The sequence below is a fragment of the Castor canadensis genome, chromosome 5 (assembly GCF_047511655.1).
Source record: "Castor canadensis chromosome 5, mCasCan1.hap1v2, whole genome shotgun sequence".
Lineage (NCBI taxonomy): Eukaryota > Metazoa > Chordata > Mammalia > Rodentia > Castoridae > Castor > Castor canadensis.
In genome coordinates this window covers 11635502-11653089 of record NC_133390.1, presented here as the reverse complement: position 1 = coordinate 11653089, position 17588 = coordinate 11635502, and the positions used below count along the sequence as shown (strand labels likewise).

Below are 17588 nucleotides of genomic sequence, written 5' to 3'. Positions count from 1 at the left end.
AGCCAGTATTACACTTATCCCAAAACCAGGCAAAGACACCTCCAAAAAAGGAGAACTATAGGCCAATCTCCTTAATGAACATTGATGCAAAAATCCTCAACAAAATTATGGCAAATCGAATTCAGCAACACATCAAAAAGATTATTCACCATGACCAAATAGGCTTCATCCCAGGGATGCAGGGGTGGTTCAACATACGAAAATCAATAAACGTAATAAACCACATTAACAGAAGCAAAGACAAAAACCACTTGATCATCTCAATAGATGCAGAAAAAGCCTTTGATAAGATCCAACATCATTTCATGATAAAAGCTCTAAGAAAACTAGGAATAGAAGGAAAGTTCCTCAACATTATAAAAGCTATATATGACAAACCTACAGCCAGCATTATACTTAACGGAGAAAAATTAAAACCATTCCCTCTAAAATCAGGAACCAGACAAGGATGCCCACTATCTCCACTCCTATTCAACATAGTACTGGAATTCCTAGCCAGAGCAATTAGGCAAGAAGAAGGAATAAAACGAATACAAATAGGTAAAGAAACTGTCAAAATATCCCTATTTGCAGACGACATGATCCTATACCTTAAAGACCCAAAAAACTCTACTCAGAAGCTTCTAGACATCATCAATAGCTATAGCAAGGTAGCAGGATATAAAATCAACATAGAAAAATCATTAGCATTTCTATACACTAACAATGAGCAAACGGAAAAAGAATGTATGAAAACAATTCCATTTACAATAGCCTCAAACAAAATCAAATACCTAGGTGTAAACCTAACAAAAGATGTGAAAGACCTCTACAAGGAAAACTATACACTTCTGAAGAAAGAGATTGAGGAAGACTATAGAAAGTGGAGAGATCTCCCATGCTCATGGATTGGTAGAATCAACATAGTAAAAATGTCAATACTCCCCAAAGTAATCTACATGTTTAATGCAATTCCCATCAAAATTCCAATGACATTCATTAAAGAGATTGAAAAATCTACTGTGAAATTTATATGGAAACACAAGAGGCCACGAATAGCCAAGGCAATACTCAGTCAAAAGAACAATGCAGGAGGTATCACAATACCTGACTTCAAACTATATTACAAAGCAATAACAATAAAAACAGCATGGTACTGGCACAAAAACAGACATGAAGACCAGTGGAACAGAATAGAGGATCCAGATATGAAGCCACACAACTATGAGCAACTTATCTTTGACAAAGGAGCTAAAAATATACGATGGAGAAATAGCAGCCTCTTCAACAAAAACTGCTGGGAAAACTGGTTAGCAGTCTGCAAAAAACTGAAACTAGATCCATGTATATCACCCTATACCAAGATTAACTCAAAATGGATCAAGGATCTTAATATCAGACCCCAAACTCTTAAGTTGATACAAGAAAGAGTAGGAAATACTCTGGAGTTAGTAGGTATAGGTAAGAACTTTCTCAATGAAACCCCAGCAGCACAGCAACTAAGAGATAGCATAGATAAATGGGACCTCATAAAACTAAAAAGCTTCTGTTCATCAAAAGAAATGGTCTCTAAACTGAAGAGAACACCCACAGAGTGGGAGAAAATATTTGTCAATTATACATCAGACAAAGGACTGATAACCAGAATATACAGGGAACTTAAAAAACTAAATTCTCCCAAAACTAATGAACCAATAAAGAAATGGGCATGTGAACTAAACAGAACTTTCTCAAAAGAAGAAATTCAAATGGTCAGAAAACACATGAAAAAATGCTCACCATCTCTAGCAATAAAGGAAATGCAAATTAAAACCACACTAAGATTCCACCTCACCCCTGTTAGAATAGCCATCATCAGCAACACCACCAACAACAGGTGTTGGCGAGGATGCGGGGGGAAAAAGGAACCCTCTTACACTGTTGGTGGGAATGTAGACTAGTACAACCACTCTGGAAAAAAATTTGGAGGCTACTTAAAAAGCTGGACATCGATCTACCATTTGATCCAGCAATACCACTCTTGGGGATATACCCAAAAGACTGTCACTCCAGAGGCACCTGCACATCCATGTTTATTGCGGCACTATTCACAATAGCCAAGGTATGGAAACAGCCAAGATGCCCCAGCACTGACGAATGGATTAAGAAAATGTGGTATCTATACACAATGGAATTTTATGCAGCCATGAAGAAGAACGAAATGTTATCATTCGCTGGTAAATGGATGGAATTGGAGAACATCATTCTGAGTGAGGTTAGCCTGGCCCAAAAGACCAAAAATCGTACGTTCTCCCTCATATGTGGACATTAGATCAAGGGCAAACACAACAAGGGGATTGGACTATGAGCACATGATAAAAGCGAGAGCACACAAGGGAGGGGTGAGGATAGGTAAGACACCTAAAAAACTAGCTAGCATTTGTTGCCCTTAACGCAGAGAAACTAAAGCAGATACCTTAAAAGCAACTGAGGCCAATAGGAAAAGGGGACCAGGAACTAGAGAAAAGGTGAGATCAAAAAGAATTAACCTAGAAGGTAACACCCACGCACAGGAAATCAATGTGAGTCAATGCCCTGTATAGCTATCCTTATCTCAACCAGCAAAACCCCTTGTTCCTTCCTATTATTGCTTATACTCTCTCTACAACAAAATTAGAAATAAGGGCAAAATAGTTTCTGCTGGGTATTGGGGGGGAGCGGGAGGGGGTGGAGTGGGTGGTAAGGGAGGGGGTGGGGGCAGGGGGGAGAAATGAACCAAGCCTTGTATGCACATATGAATAATAAAAGAAAAATGAAAAAAAAAATATTAAGTCAGATTATTATTAGGGGTTGGCCTTCTGAGGAGGAGGCGGGAGCCAGAGAGAAAGGATCTCTTACCTGCATGTAAAGTTGAAAGCATTTATGAAATTTTTGATTTCCAGAAGCAATCATCCAATTGGCCTAAGAATGCTCCAGAGACTAGCTGTACCAATAACATTGGACAGAAGATAAAACTCACATTGTTTCTACCCAGCAAAGGTGAGAATCAAAGAGCCCCATGCTGTAGCGCCCCCATGTGGTCCCCGCTTCTCAGGACACTGAGGCAGGAACAGGCTTTATCCCAGAAGTTCAAGGCCAGCCCCCCCATGTCAAAAAACAAAACAAAGCAAAAAAGCAGAAGGGAAAGAATTTCCGTTGCTGAAGACTTTCTTGAGCCACTCTGTTATTCATAAGGCTTTAACCATGAAAGGCTCCCAAGACAGGGCTGTCACATCCTGTTGTGTGTGAGCTGCCTTGGAGGAGAAATGAGGTCTTTGACTGTGAGCACAGAAGGCTTTTAGAATGTTCTGGTCCCAGAAGAGCCAGGAGTTCTAACAGAATGGGAGAAAGGCCCAGCTCCAGTCTGCCCTCGGGTCTGGCATTTGCTATGGCTGCTCTTAGACAAAGAAGGCTAGAACTCCACCTAGCCCTCCGTGCAGGGAAAACACCACACCCGGGGCACTCTGAGGAGGAATCTGCAGTGGCTTCCTTGAGAACTACAGTGTGGTTTCGCTGAAAGGGACACTTGGGTCATCCCCGGTCATGTTTCCTGAACCACAGCCCTCTGCGTATTCTTATAACTAAGGACATGGGCATCCTTAATATCAGGGCTGTATTTTAGTTGCTGGGAATCTTGTCAGAAAAACAGGCCCATCTCCGTAGGGAGCACACAGTAACATCACTGCCACCATACGAGACGTTCTAGAGAAAAACAGAACTGACATTGACCAGTTCTGTGACTGCAGTAGACTGAATGTTTGTGACCTCCAAAAATCCATCGGTTGATACCTAATCCCCAGTGTGTTGGGTCTTTGGGATGTGATTGGCCTTTGGCCTTTGGGGAAGTGATTAGGTCACGATGGTGGCGCCCTCATGAATGGATTGGTGCCCATTTTAAGGCTGAGGAGGCCAGTGGTAGACCCTTCCACTGTGTGAGGACCCACTATGAACCAGGAAGCGGGTCTCACAAGACACCAAATCTGCCAGCACTGTGATTTTCTCAAAACCTGTGAGAAATAAATTAATGCTGTATACAAGCCACTCAGTTTATGGTATTTTATCAAAGCAGCACAAATGGACGAAGACCTTGGGTAAAATCGAAGGATATAGCCAATCTTGGCTTCACCATCTATATAAGCTGATGGCCACAATAGGCCACATTGCCGTTAGGATTACGTAAGACTTGAGTGTACAATAAGTGCTGGCTGTTGTCCCCTTCGCTTCATGTACACACTCATATCTGTACAAGGAGCCCTCATCTTTGTACACACATTCTGTACACAAACACACGTATAGACTGGACTGCCGCAAACATGAATTTTACCAGCAGTCCCTTCTCGGGGAACTGTTACTTACACACCTCCTTCCTGGATTCATATATTTGTAGTTTATTTTTATGACAGCTCCTAGATTACAGGAAGTCTCAGTAGTGGCTTATTTCTGGGAGACCTGACAGATGCTGGTTAAATATTTAGAATTTTTTCTTTAAAGAAAAGAGCTGACACTAAGGCCTGTCAAGCTGCAAAAATGTGGTCCTATCCCTCAACGTCTCACTTTAATGCTAAGGTGGCTTTTGGAGTTTTGAGAGAGGTCCTAGCGAATTGCATTTATATTGTTTTCAAAGTCACTGTAGATGACACCTTTTCATAACTCTCACACACAATTTTATAGCTCTGAAAATTAAACATGTGACTGACCGTTCTCGTCCAGAGCAAAATTAATCATTCGGTGTGGTTATTTTGAAAGTAGAACTTCGAATTCTTCACCATCTTATGAAAACGGCATTAAAATCCAAGCAAAATTCCAATGGAGCACAGCTTTGTTTAAAGAAGCAAAGTGTCTTGTGACAATCAGAAATACTCAAGAAAGTGGGAGGGCCAATTACAGACAGCACACCAGTGGCACCGTTGACGTAATCACTCACTTCTGAGCTGCAGGATGAAGGTGTGTGCTGAGGTGGAGTGCATGTCCCAGGCACTGTCATTACCATACCATGACATGTCCACCACAGTGGACGGCATTCGTGGTGTTGGTCCCATAAATCTAGCATCTACTGACATCAGAGCTTTCTCAGTTTGAGTAAGTACACGCTGCTACGTGCACACAATGATAAAATCTCCTAACGACTCGTTTCTCAGAATGTCCTTGTCTTATTGAGCAACACACTACTGTATTTTCCTTTCTTCAAAAGGAACGTGGAGTCCTTGAGAATTTAGACTCAGAGCCAACTTCTCCAGTTTTGTCGACTGTCTACTAGACCAGACTGTCTGAAGCAGAGATGTGAGAAAAACGAGGAGGAACTGAGAGTTCTTGGACTGGATTCTCGACACTTTCTTCCTGACAGGGGCAATAAGACACACATGTCAACCTTCAGCAGCTCAGCAGCATCGCAAGTAAAGTTTCATAATGGGGCTGGAGGAAGAGCTCAGTGGTAAAGACAGTGCTTAGCTTGAATAAATCCCTGCATTCAACACACAATGCACACACACACACACACACACACACACACACACACACACACACTTAAATCCCTATAAAAAGCACTGTTATGAAAAGCTGCCTTATCAAGATATTTCCATGTCTCCAGAAAGCTCAAAGAAGTTTTACTGGCCAGGAACCAGTGGCTCACACCTATAATCCTAACTACTCTGGAGACAGAGATCAGGAGGATCATCATGGTTTGAGGTCAGCCCTGGCAAATGATTCACAAAATTCCCATCTCCAAAATCACCAGAGCAAAATGGACTGCAGGTGTGGCTCAAGCAGTAGAGTGCCTGCTTTGCAAGTGTGAAGCCCTGGGTTCAAACCTCAGTCCTACAAAAAAAAAAAACCAACTCTTCACCAGGAAGACAGTAGCAAGAACAAGCAGCCTGAGATGAGCTGCTGCCTATCTCAGTATAACCAGAAGCCCCTCAGGATGAGGAGGTGAGGCTCCCCTGGCCTTCACTCAAACATGCAGGGGCATGTGAGCAAGGCCAGTTTGGACCTTCACACGGTTTTACTGAATAAAATAGGTAATCTTGGGTATGCAAATATATCCTTTTCCCCTGGAACTTCTTATAATTATCTCATGTTGATTGGGGGTTAAAGCAGCCGCAGAAGTATATTTTCTTTATCAGAACTGTACCATACTAAAAAAAAAAAGGAAGAAGAAGAAAGAAAAAGGAGGGAAGGAAGGAAGGAAGGAAAACTTCCCACCACTACCACACACCAAAATGTCTCTGTTTCTGGTTTGTGAAATTGTCACTCCATGAGTGAAGTGCCTTCTTCTGGTCTCTATTCTTGAACTTAGGCCATATTGAGCTAGTGAATGTTTAGCAATTTTAGTCAACAAATATCGCACACCTGCTATATGGCAGGCCATGTGCTGGGCGGACAAGAGGAATGTCACCATCCCTGCCCTGCAGAAGCTCTCCGTGCTGCAGGGCCACGAGGTACAGAGGCAGCAAAGACCCAAAGCCAGGAGGCCACTTCGGCCTGGTAGTTTCAAACAGTTCTGCTAAAAGTATGAGCTGAGTCCTAATGAATGAGTGAATTGTTTGTTTCTGCATTTCCCCAAGATAGTGCAGTACTGGCAGAACAAATTTGGGAACACAGACACAGACCTGTATAAATATGATCAACTGATTGTCAACAAAAGAAAGTCAATGGAAGAATGACCTTCTCAACAAATAGTGCAGAGCCACTGGACCTTCGTACACAGCTATAATAATGATAACCACAATCATCATAAACCTTACACTTGATACAAACACAAATTAAAAGATCATAAACATAAATGAAGAATATAAAACTTTAAATGTTTTAGAAGAAAACATGAGAACACATCTTCATGATCTTGCTTTAGACAAAGAGTTCTTAGCTGGGACACCAAAAAAGATAAAATTGCTAAATTGGACCAGTGCAATGGCTTATGCCTATAATTATAGCTACTCAGGAGGATAGAGGTTCCAGGTCAGACATGGAAAAAAGTTAGCAAGACCCACATCTCAACTAATAAAAGCTGGGTGTGAAGAAAACACACTGAAGACTGTTAAACAATGTAGGCTAGGTGGGGAAAGGGTGAGGAAGGGCGGTGGAGAGGGGTTACATTGACTAAAGCAGAATGTGTATACAGGTGTAACACCAAGGCAAAAATCCCACTGGCCAATGAACAGAAACCTAAACAATGAAGAACAGCAAAGAAAAATGCCTCATGCAGTCAGGTGCCAGTGGCTCGTGCCTGTATCCTAGCTACTCAGGAGGCAGAGATTAGAAAGGTCAGAGCAACCTGGGCAAATAGTTCTCAAGACCCTATTTCGAAAAAAAAAAAAATCACAAAGAAAGGGCTGGTGGAGGGGTTAAGATGTAGACACTGAGTTCAAGCCCCAGTGCCGCAAAAAAAAAAAAAGGCTCATGCTAAGAGAAGGTCACTAATAGGAGGGGGAGGGGTAAATGAAGGAAGTTAAGATGGTGAATATGGTTGCTGTGTTTTCTATATAAAAATAAATACGGAATTTTTAAACATGTTCAAATCACCACAAGAAGAAGACTAAGGTAGAAAGAACAAAAATAAAGGAGATGAACCAACACAAGTTAAAACATATATACATGGAAGTGTCACAAGGAAACTCCCTGTGTAGCTATCTTAAACAAACAAAAATGTCTTTTTTCAAAAAACGAAGGACAGGAAGGTAAAACAAGTCCTGTCTGGGAGTAGGTACCAGTGGGATGGGGGAGGATATAAGGAAAGGGTGTGGGAGGGTGAATGTAGTGGAAATAATATGTACTCATGTATGAAATGGAAAAATGAGACCTGCTGAAATTATTCCAGGAATAGGGGAGAGGAGATAGAGGACAACGATGGAGTGGTGAATTAAACTAAGATATATTGTAAGCACTTTTGTAATTGTCACAGTGTACCTGATATGATAATATGATAATAAAAAGAAAAGAAAAAATAACTGGATGTGGTGGCACACACCTGTCATCCCAGCTATGTGGAAAGTGTAAATATGAGGACAATGGCCCAGGTCAGCCTGGGCTTAAATGTGAGACCCTATTAGAAAAATAACTAAAGCAAAAAGGGCTTGGGGCATGGCTCGAGTGATAGAGCAGCTGCCTAGCAAGCAAGAGGCCCTGCATTCAAACCCCAATATATATATATATATATTCAGTGAAAAGTAAAAGAATGAAAGACAAGCAACCAAATGGGAGAAAACAGAGTTTGAGCATCTCTAATCAAAAAATCCAAAATCAAAATTTTTGAGAGCCAACCTGAAGAAGCCACAAGTGGAAAATTCCTGACCTCATGTGACAAGTTATAGTGGAAATGCAGGTGCCTGAAAAATATTGTATAAAATTACTTACAAGGGGCTGTAGTTGGAGTGGTTCAAGTGGTAAAGCACTTACCTAGCAAGCATAAGACCCTGAATTCAAACCCCAGTGTCACCAAAAAATAAATAAGTGACAAATTGTGTGAAAGTTTCTTAATTTTACCTATAAGCTATGTGTATAAAGTATATAAGAAACATCAATTAATTTTTGCACTTAGACTTGAGTCTCATCCCCCAAGATATATCATTGTATGTAAGCAAATGTTTCAAAATCAGAAAAAAAAAATCACAAATCTCAAATACCTCTAGTCACAAGAATTTCAGATAAGAGACCCTCAACCTGCATATGAAAATCACATACTAGACAAAGAACTTATACCTAGAATATATAAAGTATATGAAGGATTTCCAAATCTTGCAGTAAGAAAATGAACAACTCAATTGTTAGAAAACAATGGAACAGACACTTTACCAAAGCTAAATGAGTGACAAGCACATGAAAAAAATGTTCGTCATAAGTCATTCAGGAAATGCAAATGAAAATGGCCACGAGGTACCACTGTGCAGCTATCAGAATAGCTGAAAGTAAAGGCCTGGCAATAAGATGGTGAGGATGCAGAGAAACCAGAGCATCGAGCAGGAATCTTACATCTGTCTTTATAAAAATATAAACCTATTAACTTACCATATGTCCCAGCAACCCTGCTCTTAGGTGTTCACCTAAGAGGAATGTAAGTCTATATCCTCATGAAAACTTGTAAGACAATGTTTGTTGAAAGCTTTATTCACAATAGATAAAAACTGGAGACCACCCAAATGTCCATCATTGAGTCAATCAGTCAACAAATTGTGGATATTTGTGCAATGGACCACCTTTACCAATAAAAGGAGCAAGCAAACTAGCAATTTCTACAACAATGATGATCTCAAAAGCTTTATACGCTGCCATTCTCTTTTCCTTTCCATCTTTCCCCGAGTTCCATAGAGTAGTTCCACTGTTACAAACATGTTCTACATCTGGGTTTGTATATGACCATTCTTGTTTTGTGTACATGTTTATCTTTGGATCTATCTTCCATATATGAGAGAAAACATGTGGCTTATCTCACTTAACCTGATGTCCTCCAATTGCATCCATTTACCTTCAAATCCCATTCATTATTTCTTATGACTGAGTAATATTCCATTGTGTATTTGTATCACAATTTCATGACCCATTCATCAGTTATAGGGCACCTCTGTTGTTTCCAGACCTTGGCTGTTGTGAACAGTGCTGCGATGAACATCGGTGTACAGATGTCTCTACTGTATCCTGTTCTATGTTCCTTTGGGTAGATGCCCAGGAGCGGTATCACTGGATCATATGGCAGTTCTATCTCTAGTTTTGTTTTTTTTTTTTTTTTTGAGGAATCTCCATACTGCTTTCCATAGTGGTTGTACTAACTTGCATTCCCACCAGCAGTGTATAAGTGTTCCTGTTTCACCACATCCTCACCAGCATTTTTTGTTGTTATTGCCCTTGATTCTGGCCATTCTAACTGGGGTGAGATGAAATCTAAGTGTTGTTTTGATTTGCATCTCTTTTATACCCAGGGAAGTTGAACACTTCTTCATGTATTTACTGGCCATTTGTATCTCTTCACTTGAGAATTCCCTGTTTAATTCATGTGCCCATTTCTTCATTGGGGTGGCGATTCTTTGGGGGTTGTTGTGAAGGTAGAGGATATAAGTATGTTATTGAAAGCTCTTAAACAATGGGGGGGGGCAGGTAAAGGGGTAAGGGATAGTAATGGAAGGGGTTGAATGGACCAAAGTAAAGTCTAACCAGAGTGGGCATACATTGAGACACCCCTTTGAACATCAACTGAAATATTAATAATGAAAAACAGGACTGTAAAACAGGCAGTGTGGGGGTAGAGGTAGAAGGGGGAGGGTGAATGAAGGAGATTAAGGTGAGGGTGTATGGTTGATAGATTTTATATGCTTATATGAAATATAATAAAGAAACCTCTTGTAATCACTTTAAGTGGAGCAGGGAAGGGGATGAGGGGGAGAGATGACAGGGGCAGTATAACTAATGTATAATATAAGTCTAATCAGGATTGTCACTCTGAATCCCCTCTGTGTAATGAATACCTCCTAATAAAAATTAATTAATAAAAAGCTTTATGCTAAGGAAGAAAAGTCAGACACAGGAGACTACATACTGTACAATCCCTTCATATATACTCTAGAAAAGGACAAAACATAACAGAAGAAAAACAATGGTTGCCTGGAGCCAAAGTTGGGAGAGGATGGACTGCAAGAGAGGGAATTTTTTTAGATAATGGAAATGTGCTCTACCATAATTTTAAGGGTGGCTACATGACTATCCTCTTGTGTCAAACTCATAAAGTTGTATGCTAACTTCATTCTCCACTAATTGTATTGTATGTGAATTATGCTTCAAGAAAGCTGATTTCTGAAAAAACACCAATAGGAAGTAAAAACCCATGTATGAAGCCAAGATGTTTTGAGAAAACACAATAGTAGAAGAATTTGCTTGAGGATGTACCAAAATACACTGGAGAGTTACCATAACGTTGTAAGTGTGCTGTTGGTACAATAGACAAATGAATCCACTGACATAAAATGAATTCCTAAACCAGAAGCCATGTACATATCTAGTAAACAGGTTAGGCAGTGATTTAAATGAGCAGGGAAAGAATGCACCATTCAGTAAGCAGAGTCAAAATCTGGATTCCATTTGGAAAAAGAATCAAGTTAGCTCCACCATGCACATCATTCTCAAAAATAAAATTGTAATCAATTATTTGATCATTGACTTATCTATGAAGGCTCAAACTAACAATTTCATGATCGTATTAAATGATTAGAAGACCACTGTTTGCCCTACAGTAGGGTTTTACTACAAGTGAAAAGAATGCTACTGAATGGCCAGACTGATTGTAGTCACCTCTAATGGGAAGTGGTATCATTTATCACAGTTAGAAGATAAGTATCTAAATGGCACCCTTCCATCTACACAGACAGAGGAAGAGAGCATGGAAAGGCTGAGATGTCAAGCCTGGCTGTTCTGAGATGCCAGAAGGTGGAACCCAAGTGAACAGAATATGGTGTGTTAAGCAGAGTTCTACAATGTTCCTGGATGCCCCCACGGAGGGCAGTAGATCTGGAGCTCCCTCTCTGCATCCTAAGAGGACTTAGGGAGAAATGTCCACCAGGAGCAGGGTTCCATCAACACAAGAGGAAACTGCAACCTGGGAAGGAGGAGGCCAGGGAAGAATTGCTGGTGGAATTGAGGCAGAGCACTTCCAAAGATGAGGGAGGGCCAATGGTTGATGGTCAGTGTTAAGCCATTGGTATCCTGCAGTGTGAACTTCCCCTCACTCGTGTCAAACCTTCAGGAATGATTTCTCACACCAGAATATCTCAGGCAAGTGGGTTTGAGAAGACAGAACTGTTGAGGGGAGCTTCTTTTACCTATGCTTAACCTTCCTATGGGGTAGAGCTTCCATGAGCCTCATATTCAGGCCTCTCACAGCCTCCTGTCCACTGTACTTATCTGTTTCTCATTGCTGTAGCAAAATACCTGAGGCTGGATATGCTTTGTTCTAAAGAGGATTTTTAGCTCACAGTTCTGGCGATCCAAAAGCATGGTACCAGCTTCTGATGGGGGCCTCGTGGAGGGTGAATCACACTGGTGGTCACGTGCAGAAGAGACCCCATAGTGAGACAGGAAGCCAGAGGATTCGGGATCAGGTTCACTCTTCTTACAACAACCTTTTCTTGTGGGAACTAACTCATTTCATGAAACTAACATTAGCCCACCCCAGTGACCTAATGACCTCCCACTAAGCACTGCCTCTTAAAGGTTCTGTCACCATGCAAAAGACTCACTCTGCTCATTATACCATGCAAGCCGCTTAATCAAGAGACAAAGCTGTGAGGGATAAAGGTATAGCTCAAGTGGTAGAGCACTTGCCTAGCGTGCTCAAGTCCTGGGGTTCAATCCCCAATAAGAGGGAAAGAGAGAGGGAGAGAGAGTAGGTACAGAAAGAACATTATCATGATAAGCTAGGGGAAATTCTCATCCCTAAAGAACCATCTTACTAAGAAGCTGACTTGGGGGGTGGCTTACAAAGGAGATGGTGATCACAGACCTGTCGACACCTTCTCACAGGTGGAGGCCAAATGACACACACATGATCCAAGATCGTCACTTTCTTGGTCTACTCCAGGTTAAACAGGGATCAGTCACGAGACATGGTCCAATGTCTGGCTTCAGTTCCACCACCCTTAACATCGCCACTCTGGGGACCACGCCTCCAGCACATGAACCTTTGAGGGACAAACCACATCCCAACCATAGCGGCCATCCCGCTCTCATTTGTTGGGATGAGCCAACAGGGCTAACATAGCTGTTGGTCCCCTGTCCCCACATATCTTTTAGCTCTAATCAGTTCTAGATCTGGGACCAGACCACTTGGGCTATTCCTTCCTGTCATCAGTTTTGCAGGCCTCTAATTCTGCAGATTCTATTAGGAAACTCAGTACTGGGACACTGAGGCATGGCCTCCTTCCCTTTGGTCTTACCATTCAGATGGTTTGAGATTCTGACCAGGACGAGGGGTATGATTTACAGAGCCCCTTGCACCACAGCAAGTGGCTCCTTGTACACAATAAAAGCCTCAAGATTCATCCATGTGAACAGTAAACCAAGGGCTGTGTCCTTGTGGTACCTCCCTGAGAAACATTCATTGCAGAAGCCAGCATTGAGGAAGACGTCCTTCTCTTCCATAGTCTCTGTCTGGCTCTTGTTCTAACTCTGTCACTTTGTCACCAGAGTCCTCACCGACCCTTTCACTCAGTAACTGACTTTCTCAATTCCAAGGACAGCAGCCAGGTCTGAGCAGAGACCCCAACAGTGTCTGCAGGACTGGAGCCAAGGCAGAGAAGGCGACAGCTGAAGGGAAAGAGCAAAAAAGAGACTTTCTCTGAGACAACCCCCCCCACCCCCCAACATATGCTGCTTTGGCTCAGAAGGCCAGATTTTTTTTTCCTAGAAGAAAAAGAGATGAGTTGCTTTTGACCAAAAAAAGTCAGTCATGGATGATGCCTGGCTCCGGTCCAAACAGAGATTATGGGAAACACTCCATTCTGAGCAAACACAAAACCTTTCCCAGTAACACTAGCCAGCACCAATTACTTACCCTCCCATTGGCCTCACGCCCTGAACCAAGGCATGGTTCCGAGTCATCGGATCACTGAGCCCACTCACCTCCCCCTACTCACCCCATTTTACACAAGAGAAAATATCTCCAAAGGTGACATGTCTCACCCACTTGGTAAGCAGAGGCATAAGCCAGACCAGACCCCTCCTGAAGTCCTCACTCTTCCACAGCTCGGGATTGGTTTCATGGCTTCAGACACCGTCGCTCTTATAGGAGGACAAGTTCCTTAATGCAGAAAGCTGGTGTTTTGCAGAGACAAGAAGAGAAAACGACCAAAAAAGTCTGCCATGTTTCCATAGCTGGCATAAGAGCGTTACTTGGATGGACACTTTGGGGGCTATCTTCCCAACAAGACCCTTGCTGGAAGGTGTCACAGGCGTAATCGTGAGCAAAAAAAATTCATAGGTTGAATTCTGAACCTCCAGTATCTCAGAATGTGACCATATTTGGAGCTAGAGGATTTAAAAGATAATTACGTTCTAATGGGATCTTTTATAGTGTACCCTAAGCTAAAATGACTGGTGTTGCTGTAAGAAGATTAAGACACAGACCCCTACATAGAGAAAGGATTTGTGAGAACATCTGGAGAAAACATAGGAGACAAAGGGAAAAGATGCCATCCACAAATTAAGAAGAGAGTTCTCAGAAAAAAATAACCCTACTGACCTCTGGCTCCCAGCCTCCAGGACTGTGAGTAAACCAGTATCTATTTTTCAAAACTCGGGCTGGGGATATAGCTCAGTGGTTTAATGTTTGCCTAGCATGCACGAGGCCCTGGGTTCAATCCCCAGTTCCACAAAAAAAAAAAAAAAAAAAAAACCCAAAACCCAAAAACTCCACCGCCCAGACTGTGTGCTTCACTATGGCTGCCCTCGCAGAATAATACAGATGCACGCTCCACCGTCTACCCTTGCTTCTGCACTGGAAGCCTGCTCTGTGGCCAGAGTGAACCAACATGAAATAGCTGTGACCAAGGTCACAGACTGGTGAAACTAGGGATTTGTCCTCATGGCCGCTCCTCTTTCCACACTGTTTTCAATACTCTGTTGGTTTGGTATCCCCCTGCTGTACTCAGCTAGGAGCCAGTAAATGGAGGCTGGTGAACTGGCTCAAGTGGTAGTGCATCTGCCTAGCACGCGTGAGGTCATGAGTTCAAACTCCAGTACTGCCAAAAAGAAAAGCGTATTAAATGGAACTAATCACGTGGACCTATGTTCCATTATCAACCAAAAGACAGAAGAGTATACTGCTTGTTCAAACGTTGAGCCAAAGAGAAAGAAGCTGTGCTAGCCCACTTCTCCTAAGGAGGCCAGAGATCTGAATCCATGCTTCCGTGGAAGTCTTCGGTTCACTCGGTGACTCCATTACACAGCTGTGACCCTCCTGAATTCACAGGTCCTCTCTAACTCTTCCCATCTGTGCAATGTTTGTTTAATCAACGATCAGGGCAGCCGCTTCTCTGGCAGAATTTCATGTTCTTCAGAATGTTCTGAACCCTGAATTCTTCTACTTTCTCCCCTGCCCCATTTGTCTTATGGCGTAAGGATACAGACTACCCCTTTCTTGGGAGTAGTAACTGTTCCTTACCCCTGGCTTAGGAAGTTACTGGAACCAAGAAACCAGAAAAATGGCAAAGAAAGGGCTTAATTGGCACTGGATGGGTTTCTGGGCATTTTTCTCTTTTTTATACAAATAAGATTACTTTTCCCCTTGCTTTGGAAAAACCCCAAAATAAACCCAACACCACTTCTATAGCTGTCATTAAGCCTCCCAGGCCAACCAGGACTCTAAGGTCAGCTGGCAGAGAGAACAGAAGTTGACACAGCCCTGCCATCCTCAGTTTCAGCCTGGGTGCCCCAATGTGGGGAAGGGGCCTTTGTCTGGTCACTTCTCAAAGCCGCAAGGCAGCAGCTTGCCATTCTCTGAGGTAGCAGCCAGCCATGCCATACCCTAGAGTGGACACAGAGATAGGGCTGGTCCCTCCTCGCCTTCCACCCAGTAAGATGGGGTAGCAGTGGGGAAAGGCACAGTACAGGTACCATAGAAACACTCAACAAGCACTCATCAGCAATGTTTGTGGTTCTGTTATCCATAACCCATTATTAACTGGAGACTAGAAGACGAAACCATTGATAGTCCATCCTTAGTAGGGCAGGGGAACATACCAATTTGCTGGTTGGTACCCCCAAAGTTCTAGTCACTGCCCTTTATATGGCAATTTTTGTGAGGGGTTGGTTTTCATGGAAACCTTCCAATCACTCTTCAAGAAGGGATTCTTTCTTGGCACTCCCTTTCACAGAGGGGAAAACTGAGGGCCGGGAGACAGCTGCCTCCTGACAGAAGGGAGCAGGGTGGAACAAAAGCCCCTTCTTCTGACTTCAAACTCAACTTTCTTTCACTTGCCTTGTGGCCAGCTGTGAGCCAGCCAACAGTGTGGGTCTCCCCAGGCCACAACATTTGAACTTAGTTGAACCTTGAATCTTGCCCCAATGATTTTTTTCCCAAATTGGCAATACCTATATTGGGTTTTTTTCTAATTATAAAACACATCCCCATGTTTATCATGGTATACTGCACAATACCCAACCTATGGAAACAGCATAGGTGCCCACCAGCAGATGAATGGTAACGTACATATCCACAATGGACTATTACTCAGCCATAAAGAAGACCGAAATCAGGTCATTTGCAAAAGGGCAGTGGATAGAACCAGAGGACGTGTTACACAAACTAAGTTAGATGCAGAGAGACAAGTATCACATTTTCTCTCCTATGTGGAAGCTAGAATTGTTTTCTAAAAAGACAATCTGAAAGTACCAGAAGGACCAGTAGGGACGGGGATGGGGACTTGGAGGAGGGTGGAGAGAGGAGACGTCAAGAAAGGATAATAGTGAGCACGGATACAGCCAAAGTGCTGTGCATGTACGGAAATGTCACAGTGAAGGCTGGGCTCAATGGTTCATGCCTGTAATACCAGCTACTCAGGAGGTGGAGATTAGGAGGACCATGATTTGAGGCCAGCCCAGTCAAAAAGTTAGTGAGAAACTATCTAAAAAAATAAGCTGGACATAGTGGTGCATGTCTGTAATTCCAGCTACATGGGTAGGAGGATAGCAGTCCAAGGCTGACCTAGACAAAAAGCACAAGACCCTATCTGAAAAATAACCAAGCAAAAAGGGCTGGGGGAATGGCTTAAGTGGTACAGCACCTGAATAGTAAACGCAAGACCCTGAGTTCAAATTCCAATACTGCCAAGGGAAAAAAGGCACAGTGTAACTCATTAATATGTACAATAACCATTCATTAATAACTATAACTTTTAAATGATTTTTAAACCTCTACTGAACAACTTTTTCTGTCCCCACAAAAGCCCTGGAGGTTACCAGTCATGTTTATACACATAGCTGTAGCTGGCACATTCCACTTTTCCTTTCCAGCTGGGATCCAAGCAAGGACACCCTTACTTAACTGTGACCCAGATGGTCAGGATCCTCAGCTTGAGGCCCCCCTAGGGACTGCAGGACTTGTTTCCCTCTCCCCTTCCCCCTGTTGTTTCTCTGAGCTCCTCAGACAGCTTAGGCACAGCTGCTCCCTCTCCATGACCCAGGGGCAGCTGCCTCCCTTCTTCTCCATCACTGGCTCCCCTAGAGTTTCTGGAAGGAAACTTACTTGTCATAGGTTGGTGGACAGACATGGGTCAAGTTTTATTTCTCTCCTCCTTGGCCTGGCAGAAGGCTGCTTGGGCGGCCTCCCTCCTCTCACTTCCTCAGTACAACTGTGGGCCCTGGAGGCGCAAGAAAAAGCCAAGGAGTCAACAGACTGCAGGAAGGCTGTGCCAGTGCATCTTCTACCAGCAGGACAGAGGCCTTGAGAAAACTGTGTTGCAGAAAGATTGTTGGGGGTTCCTAAATATGCCAGTTTGACTCACAGTCCCTCCCTTTCCTTTGCTCTCTCTCTTCCTTTCTCCCACAGTCTGCTCTCCTCACATTGGCTAATCCTGAATCCTTGGATCACTCACTGCCACTTCCCCTTAAGAAACCAG

The 17588-nt window shown here is 42.8% G+C and overlaps 1 protein-coding gene and 1 long non-coding RNA gene across 2 annotated transcripts in view; one reads left to right on the top strand and one right to left on the bottom strand.

The window, feature by feature from the left end:
- The window catches only part of LOC141423202 (uncharacterized), a 30121-nt gene extending 27123 nt beyond the window's left edge, over positions 1-2998 (top strand). Inside the window, exon 3 of the long non-coding RNA XR_012447876.1 lies at positions 2901-2998. This is a non-coding gene — a long non-coding RNA (uncharacterized lncRNA). The remainder of the gene's footprint in view (positions 1-2900) is intronic.
- Mis18a (MIS18 kinetochore protein A) overlaps positions 1-17588 on the bottom strand; it is a 42530-nt gene that overhangs the window by 2769 nt on the left and 22173 nt on the right. The window contains exon 4 of the mRNA XM_074072811.1: positions 17216-17330. Coding sequence (XP_073928912.1) covers positions 17219-17330 — 112 coding nt within the window. The 3' untranslated portion in view covers positions 17216-17218. The remainder of the gene's footprint in view (positions 1-17215; positions 17331-17588) is intronic.